The 10,060-nt window shown below is 36.1% G+C and overlaps 1 protein-coding gene across 1 annotated transcript in view; it reads right to left on the bottom strand.

The window, feature by feature from the left end:
• Window positions 1-1,027: 1,027 nt before the first annotated feature.
• ALDH1A1 (aldehyde dehydrogenase 1 family member A1) overlaps window positions 1,028-10,060 on the bottom strand; it is a 52,555-nt gene continuing 43,522 nt past the window's right edge. Inside the window, 3 exon segments of the mRNA XM_037850747.1 lie at window positions 1,028-1,630; window positions 5,557-5,631; window positions 9,236-9,393. Of these exon segments, the coding sequence (XP_037706675.1) occupies window positions 1,558-1,630; window positions 5,557-5,631; window positions 9,236-9,393 (306 nt within the window). The 3' untranslated portion in view covers window positions 1,028-1,557.

Below are 10,060 nucleotides of genomic sequence, written 5' to 3'. Positions count from 1 at the left end.
ATTTGGGCTGAGGTAACTTCATAGATGAAGAATAGATGAAGAATGAGAATAGATGAAGAATGAGAGCATAAAGAGAAGATTTTTGTATGGGGCATAAATATCTAAGTATGGGCCACTAGTTTTAGATAGAGGGTATTTTTTCAGCTGCTCTCCTTTGATTACCAGCTCTCTCCTTAGAATAGTCCGTGCTACTTCATCACATACAGCAGCAGTTTCCAATGTGGGGTTCTTCATGTTAATTGGTGTTAAATGAAGGTGGGGGAAAGAAAGGTCTCTGGTCAAATAAATTTGGAAATACATATTAAATAAAACTAAATAGGTTGCAGGACTTCTCAGTACCTCAGATATGCTAATGTGCAGTTTGGAACTACAAGAGGGGAATCTATTACACAGAATTTACTCTCAATTTTTTTCAGTGCAACATGTCCTGGAGAGATTATGGATTAGGATCTCTTTCCTCTTTCTTTATTGTGAAGCTGCTCATCACTAAGGTTCATATTCATCAAATTTCCTTCATGAGGCCATCCCCAATTCCTTCAGTTAGACTTCATCACTACCAATTTGGTACATCGCTACACTCATATTGTTCTTAGAATCTTCATTTTCATTATACTCCATTCATTTATTTATTTATTTGTTTGTTTGTTTATTCATTCATTCATTCATTCATTCATTTGTTCATTCATTCATTTGAATCGTATCTTTCTTCTCCACTAAACTGAAGCACCTTGAGACAATGGACCATCTGTTATTCATCTGCTTTCCACAACACCTTACATAGTGCCCAGTGCTTTGTAGGAATTCAAAAAACGTTTGCTGAATAACTGATACTGTCCCTGTCAAATGTGTGCCATTGCTTTCAGGAATTCCTAAGAAAAGCAAAAATATGTCTCTTTACGTATTTGAGAATGAGTGGATTAAATGTTTACTTTTAAATGCAACTCGATTTAACTATAACACTTTCAATGACATTGAGAGAAAATCACCATAACCCAATTCTCTACTTGAAAAGTTCAGACTTAAAAAAGAATCATGCAAGGTTGTTTTTATTGAAGTTATATTCAGATTACAGCTAAGTGTTTCAGACATTACTTCTTTTGACAGACAAGGCATTCTAGGAAATATTTCAAGAGACAATGACAATTTCACAATTACTGGGAACACAGCACACCTGCTTAGCAGTTAACATGTATAAGTTCTCCAACAAATCCTTAAGGGAAAGAAGCTAAATGGCAACTGGTCCTCTTCTAGAAAATGATTATCCTCAACAAGTAGCCACAAAGGAAGGAGTATGACTATTACAGAGTTGGAGAGATCCTGCATCTAAACTCCTCCATTTTACTCAGGATAGGACTTGGTGGCAAACATCAGAAGGCAAATGATTCACCATAAGCTACACATCAAGATTTCTACATGTGATATTAATGCTAATGTGATCAGCTTATTTTTAATAATCAAGAAAAGAATAATTTGGATGTAAAACCCACTGTGATATAGTAGCGACTACAGGAGATGCTTAACCATCGAAGATTCTTCTCTCTACACTTGCAGTTTTCTTTATGAGTTCTTCTGAGAAATTTTCATTGTGACAGTCTTGACCTCTGTGTATTCATGGAAGCCATATTCTCCCCTAGACAGAGAGAAAAAAAACCGACAGACAGTATTTAAAATAACCATCCAATATACCATAGTCCATGATTTGGTACAACTTTGTTCTTATCCGGCTAGTGAAAATGGAAAATATTTTCTGTGTACAGAATGTTTCAAATAGTAGTTAGTCAACCATAAGATATCTGGCTTTACATAAATGCTTTGTGGAGAAATTTTTTCAACAATTTCTTGCACTTCAAATGATCATGTACACTCTATTGATTTTCACAGAAATTGTCCATTTTTGACAGTTTTACTTCTTAACTATAAAAGAGCTGACCAATCAAGTTAGCCACCAAAGACAATTCAGTCCAACAAGAATTCTGTAATTTCTAGTTTAGGTTCAAATAAATAAGACATATATAGTACAAGAGGAGAAGTAGTGATATTTAATTACACAAGAGTAGTTCAATAACGCTATAAGCTCAAGTCCAGGTTGAACTTAACATGTGTGATTGGCACAGAAGTGGTGAGGAGATCAAAAACTGACCTAGTTTTAACAATATCTTTTGATTCTTGACAAGACAAAAACTTGATCTTTATTGTTAGACCCTTCTCTTCCTTTCCTTTCCCTTCCCTGTCCTGTCCTGTCTGCTTTTTTTGAGAGAGGGTAGACTAGCTCAATTCAGGCTTTTAGGCTACTTGTGGTTGTTGCTTTTTTCCCTTTATAGAATCTCTTCCATCCCCTGCTGTTTGCTTCTATAACTCTTAAATTCAACCCAAATGATCAGGATAAACGTGAGTCAACCAATTGGGACCCTGGTACTTTATCAACTGAATTTGTGGGGACCTCTTACCAGATTTGGAAGCTGACTGCAATTTACCCTTTGTTGAAGAGAAGATTAAAAGGATTGGGCTAAATTATTCCCTGTATTATTCTGATGAGAGGATCAGATTACATGTATATAAAAGTACTTTAAAGTGATAAAAACCCATGCACAAGTAAGGTTACCAAGGAAAAAGGTCTTGATCCTTTTCCACCTCTCCTTTTTGTGACACAGACAGGCAGGTCGCAGACATCTTTTTCTCTTTGGTGACCTAATCCCCTTACACTGATTATTTTCTTGGGCAATGAAGCTTCTAAAAATACCTTCTAAAAGCTTCAATGAGCACATTTTTCAAAGTAATTAAAAGGTTTATCCTCAGTTGTCTGAAATCCATTAAAGGATAATATTTTAATAAGTATTTTATCTCAAGGAGTATTTAAACTAACCCATGATCTTTGCCAGTAGTGTTTTGGGTAACATGGGCACTTGAAACTGAAAGCATGGTAAGTGTGACTGTTGTCAGACTGAAATAGGTCCTGCTCCTTTGCATTCCTGTACACATATATTGTATCTCTATATAACACAAAAACTTACATTAGCATTTCTCTTTCTCTTACTTGTCCATGAATTACTAGATTTGTGCTTCTCACATGTTCCACATACAAACCACCTGGGACCTTGTTAAAATGCAGATTCTTATTCAGTAGGTCTGGGTTGAGGTCTGGGACTCTGCATTTCTAATAAACTCCCAGGTGATGCTGTGGCTTCTCATCCAGGGACCATACTTTGAGTAACAAGTTGTTTTTCACTCTGTACCCAGTCCTGAACCTGGTACTAATTAAGTAGGCATGGAGGAAATGTTTACTGAACTGCCCTGGCAAATACAGTCAAGCAAAAAATATTCACTTGAGTTTTCTCTATCAGTCCACTATTTTACAACACTTCCATGCTCCCCTTTTCTGAAAGGGACAGGAGTAAAGAAATACTTGTGTAGTGCTGAGAGTAAATTAAGTTTGAAATGGCATTCTAGCAAAGTCTCAAGTAACCATGTTAATTTAAGTGAACGTAAGTGCAATTACACAAAGGGAAGAATTTTTGCCATTTAACTCACTCCAGTGCAAACACTGTAATCAGAAATGCAAAATCCAGATTTGGGCGCTCTATGTCACCATCAGATCTGCATGCCACTATTTCTGGCTCTTTCAGGACTCTGCTCCCAACTAATCAATTATGCATTTGAGGACAAATTGTAATGGAACTCTTGGGGGTCACTGGAGGTTATAGCCTCAGTAATTCTCTTTAAACATCTTGCAGCAATTTGTTTATTTAGTTTGCCCAATTTGTTTCTAAGCAGACTCTGACAGCAGCACTCTCAGCTGAAAGTTTTGAAATAAAAATTTACAGCATATTTTTTCCTTTGCATTTTAAACAAGGAAATTATCCATACCTACATTCCTGATTTCTACGCAATTATTGATGGCTGATTCCTGTTTTCAATCCCTCTCTTATTTGATGTCCTTATGCCCTGACCTAAAAGTTTGACGAGTTGTCCCTCACAAAATTGAGGTTTGTTCTATTTTAGTTATGTAGTCCCTTTTGATTATCTTATCTTCAATCAACATTCCCTGGCCAAAGTGTTAAGTAGAAGAGCCAGCAATGAACTGACCTTCAGAATGACCTAACCTGTATTACAACGTTTTGTACAAAGTAATTAGTTCTGCCAAGGGACTCTCCAGTAACGGACATTACAAATAAAAAGAACTAGAGAAGGAAGAGACCATTTATTTCCACTAATAAAGCACAAGTGAACTTTCTTGAACTTAGGGCTTCTTAAACTGTCTCATATTTAACTCTGCAATCATACTCCCCACTCCCATAATCCCACACCAACCAAATTAATTCACTAGTCACTTAAACACACCTAAGAATAACCTCTTCTCTACTTTTTGAGGTCCTACACTTACTTCAAGCCCTAGTTCAAGTCTCATCTCTTCCATGAGGTCTTCTCTTACTCTATCAACTGCCATCAAATTTTCTATCCACTGAATTCCCACTGGGGTTAGAACCATAGAATCTTAAGCATGGAAAGGAGCTTAAAGACCTACTTCCTTTTCCATCCCTATCCCCACCTACAATCCCTGATGTGACAGAGGAAGATACTGAGGGTCAGAGAGATGCCATACTTAATGTTACCCTCAGGTGGGGACCAGATTTTCTGTCCTTCTATACTTTATGCTGCACTTTAACTGCTCTCTACCACCACAAGACAGACTTTCAATCTATGACTATTCAGTTCACAGTTAGTTAGGTTATTTTGTGCCATATATCTTTTCACATACTCTTCCTGACACCACAGTTATAGGACAACAGAACATGATGTTGTATCTCTGAGGCTCCTAGGATCTTATACTTGGTATTTATAAAATCGGCTGCTTCAACATACTGATTCCATAAGGTTTGTATATGAAGTATAATTTTTCTTCATGATTTCTTATATATTGATAAATGTAAGAAAATTTTAAGAACTAAAATGGTCAAAAGTAAGTGAAGAAATTAACCAAACATATTGCCACTGCTTTTTTATATACACATATATGTGCACATTTAAAAACATCTATATATCCTGGTTTCAAAAGTGATCAAAGGCTCAGAAGTGCATTTTGTATATATTTTCAATCTTGTCACCACTATAATAAATGTTATTTTCCTTAGTAAAATTTCCCTTTAGAATTAGTGCCAAAAATGACTCCTTCAGATATTTGAAATTTTAGAATCCACATGAATATTATTTCACACTGAATATTATTTTACACTGAAAAGCTTCTTTTTTAAATAAAGGCACCTAATTTACTTATTTAAGAAATTTAAGAAGTATAATCAAATAACCAGAGCATTTTTATATTTGCTTAGTATCATCCTTATGAATAGTAGGACCTTAATAAATTATATTTCCCTTCTAATGTCACTATTCTGCATTTATGGTTTAGAACTAGCATTTGATAATCTATTTGGAGGTATGCATCTCCAAAAAAGAACAGAAGCAAATTTTATTTAAAGTGGTGACTATGGATTAATTCCCTGGGCGTGACAACCATTTTCATGAAGATCAGTGTTTATCTTAATAGAAATTTATTCTTACAGTTCTCTTCCATTTCCAGACATCTTGAATCCACCAAAGGGGCACTGGGCTGATACCACACTATAGCAATTCACCCTGAAAAGAAAAGAGGTACAGTGTAGTTAATACATAAGCTATGAAATAGCTCCTAAATTTGGGATTTTAGAAATTCAGAGAGTGAGTGAAGAACTCCACTAATTTAAATGAAACATATGTGGTGTGATAAAAAAGCAGTACTCTAATTAAAATGTAGAAATATAAGTGTGTGTATGTATAGAAACAAATAGACTGGTATGCCTATGGTGTGTGGATTGCCATTTTGGTTGTGCATCCTGTCTCTAAGAAGTGGTAGTTGGGATTTTAAAAGAAAAATAGTCAGTATGCTATAGCAGAAAGAATATCTTTTGCTAGAGAATTGAGACTGTTGGGTAGATAGGCTTTCCTGTCCATAGTCAATAAGCTTTGTAATTCCCTAGAGGCTTGGGTACTTAATATGCTAGAATCAATTTTCTTTTGCAATTGCAATATGTATTACATTACTCAGCTCATTATTTTTTTCATTATTTTATTCAGTAACTTGCTTAAACAAAGACCTTGGAAAGGAGTTGGAGTTGATCATTAAATTTGTTCATTCCCTGCCATTTTTCATAAAGTGTTTAATGATGCTTGTATGAACACATATAATTATAAAAACATCAATAATCAGAATTAAAAGAAAAAATATGATAGAAGATCAAGACTGGGGGTGCGGTTAGAATGCAGTTATATAGGCCCTGAACAATTTGTTTAGCTTTAAATTTCTTGGTGACCGAAGTAAAAAGCAAAATCTAATAAACTACATGAATCTTGTACATGAGAGGAAAAAATATTTTTAAGGGAGAAAATATGTTCTATTTTTTTATACTTTTCCCTCCTTCCATGCTATTATTATAGGTACATAGCAGTGTGACTTCCAGGTAAATTCTATTATGTTGGAAGAGCTTGAAATATTACTCAGATCCTGAATAGCATTCAGACATTTTCTTAGGTAAAGCATTTACTATCCCAAGTCTCAGAGTTCCACATTGTCCCTGGAACACAGAGTTCTTACCCATGCCTCTCTGCTTAGAGGACAGTTACTTAAATAAATTTACATTTTTACAAGACAGCTTGTCTCAGCTTTAGTTGTTCTTCAAACTGCAAAATTAGATCTCTAATTTTGAAATTACTGGGTAAAATGCCAGCAGCTGTGGAATTAAATAATTGTCCCCAAAACACCAAGCAGCTATTATATTCTGGGGCCATGTCTGAATATATTATGTTCAAGGATATATAGCAATGAGAATGGTCACTACTCCATCTTGATAGTATAGAAACTTCTGACTGGGAATTCCCAAGACACTCACTTGGGATACCCAAGTGGGCATGTCACATTCTGATATTCCAAATCAAAAACCTGATTTTAATCAAACTCATTGTTTTTGTTAAAAAGAGCAGAAAATGAGTTTTCTTTCTTGACTCTACAATGGAAATGAAGCCGTTTTAGTATAAGCAAACAGAGAATGGAAAAATATTCAATAAGAGGAAATGAGAGTCCCAAATGAGCAGCTTTCATGGATTCTCCTTCGGTGACCCTTCTCGTTAGAAACAGTGGAGATTCTGCAGGTGCTAACCCTGGCTCTGCCCCTTAGTAACTTAATCTTGGGAAAGTTGTCTTGCATCTCTAAGCATGTGTTTCTTCATCTGAAGAATGGCCATAATAAAATTTAATAGGGTTGTTTTAAGGCATAAGTAAAATGATGTTAAAAATGTGTTTGCCATAGTACTTGGTAAATAGTAAGTCTTCAGTAAATGAAGATAACACACACACCTACAACAGCCATACTGAATTTTATTAATGCCTTTATCAAAAGGAAACTCTACATTAATCATTAGCCATAATTATTATTTAAGAATAATTTGCTCAATTTTATTTAAGACTCTGAAAGAAACCTCTTATTATAGAAAGAACCAGGCTTTAGTGCAGTGGTTCTCAATCATGGCTGCCCATTCGAATCACCTAGAAGCTTTGAAAAACACTCTTTAAATGAAAGGTCCATGCCCATCCCTAACCACAGGGATTGATATAACTGGTGAGTTTGGTGTACTCTCCTCCCACACCCCCAAAGAACTTTGTATGTTTTTAAAGCTCCCAGGATGATTCTACTACGCAGTCAGAGTTGAGAACCGTTACTGTAGAGTCTGAAATATGTCTGTGTTCTAGTTTGCCAATGCTGCAGAATGCAAAACACCAGAGATGGATAGGCTTTTATAAAACTGGGGTTTATTTTGCTACACAGTTACAGTCTTAAGGCCACAAAACGTCCAAGGTAACACCTCAGCAATCGGGTACCTTCACCAGAGGATGGCCAATGGCGTCCGGAAACCCTCTGCTAGCTAGGAAGGCAGCTGGCATCTGCTCCAAAGCTCTGGCCTCAGAACGGCTTTCTCCCAGGACGTTCCTCTCTAGCAAGCTTGCTCCCCTTCAAAACATCACTCACAGCTGCACTCTGTTCCCTCTCTTTGAGTCAGCTCATTTATATGGCTCCATCGATCAAGGCCCACCCTGAATGGGTGGGGCCACGCCTCCATGGGAACATCTCATCAAAATCATCACCCACAGCTGGGTGGGGCACATTCCAAGCAAATCTAACCAGCACCAAAACTTCTGCCCCACAAAACTACAAAGACAATGGCATTTGGGGGACACAATACATTCAAACCAGCACATTCTGAAACTCAGCAGTGGCATTTATTGTGTGATATTGATAAACTGCTTAACCTTATTAAACTTCTGTTTTTTTAATCTATAAATTTGTGATAATTAAACAGTGTTACAAGGTAAAATGAGATAATGTGCATAAAGAATACAGCATGGCATTTAACAGAGTAAGTATAAAGATTCCCTCCCTTTGACTGAGAAGATGCTAGTGCTATCAAGAGGGGCCGGGATTGATCAGTTGTCTTTAAGGATAAACACTTTTCAGTGGCTAATGGTTTTCTAATTGGAGAAGATATTTTGTCAGGAAGGAAAATAATTTGGGGCTGCTGCCAGGACAGAGTGAGGTTCGGTGGACAAAAATGACCGAGAAAGCATCCCAGAGTAGGGGAGGCTGGGGCATGGCATGCAACAGTTTGAGGCACAGCCTTGGCATTTATAGACTCTAAATTAAAGTATAAAAAATAAAAGCTATGAATCAGCTGAGAGAGATGTGCTCCTCAAAATGTAACACATTCTTTCAAAATAAGACCTTTCCAGGCATCTCTCATAATCCCAGAGCAAGAAGCTGACAGAATTAAATGGCTGCCTACCTAAAGGCACAAAGTACTGACTCACTATGTAAACGAGCTTGTTTAAGGTAGATGGGGGTTTAAACTTTTTTCTTATCTCTCTCTGTGTAGAGCAAAGTGCTCAGTGCCTAGAAATTACTTAGTCAAGCTTATTTATATTGTATCACCCAAACATCAATGAAATATTTTGGGAAAGCAATTTCAGGAGAATGGATAGACTAAATATCCTTTCAAAGTCCTTCCAATGTAACAGCATCTTTAATTTTTTTTAAGGCAGCAATTGCTTTTCCAGCAGGCCACGTATATTTCAAATGAAAAATTCAAGTCTGAAAATGTTCACTTGTTAGTGTGGTTAACTTTGAAAAGGTTGTACTCCTTAGGATGGACTTACCACACGGTCCCAGATTGCAGAGCAGAGGAGACAGTTATGGCTTTATCAAGGTCTTTGGTAAAGATTCCTGCTGATAGGCCATAGAGAGTGTTGTTTGCTCTCTTAATCACGTCATCTAAAGATTTAAACTTCATGATTTGTTGTACTGGTCCAAATATCTATATCACAAGAAACGAATGACATGAATCAAAGTAATAGAGGTTTAATCAAAATATTTGAAGTAATATGGATTTTCTAACCAATAAACTATCCTAAGTTAAGATTTCTCTTCTTATCTCAAATTTATGTCTAAGAATCAAAATAAGTAGCTTCCAGAATGCTAGGTGAAGACAGGCAATAGTTATGTATTAAATCCTTTTTGGAACAAGGTGGGGTTCAATTGAAAAAGCAAATATTCATTATCTAAATGGGAGAATGAAGGCTTCCAAGAACTTGTGCTTGTACATTAAATAATTTACTTCTCAATTTCTATTCCATTTGGAAACATTTATAATTGTCTTCCAAGTTTGCTCATCTTACAAATTACTACATGGACATCTAGCCAGAAAAAGAAATGCCTGTTCTACTGGATAAATGAGTAGGCAACAATTGATAATAACTATGTTTTTAAAGTCAGCATACCATTGATTGAAATGTCACCTATTCTCCTGAGCTTAGATCTTTTCATGATTAGCTAGGTATACAAGAAACTAGAGTGTTGAGGGAAACCAAGGGAAAACAACTTGAATTTCTGTTCAGATGCTATTTTGTAGTCAAGTCTTATGTGACTCACATACAAACCGAGTGGGTCATTACTGCAAGAGTTTCAATTCTCAACCATCCTCT

The sequence above is a fragment of the Choloepus didactylus genome, chromosome 10 (assembly GCF_015220235.1).
Source record: "Choloepus didactylus isolate mChoDid1 chromosome 10, mChoDid1.pri, whole genome shotgun sequence".
In the NCBI taxonomy this organism is placed as follows: Eukaryota; Metazoa; Chordata; class Mammalia; order Pilosa; family Megalonychidae; genus Choloepus; species Choloepus didactylus.
Note: the sequence above shows the minus strand (reverse complement) of the source record. Positions and strands in the feature narration are given on the sequence as shown.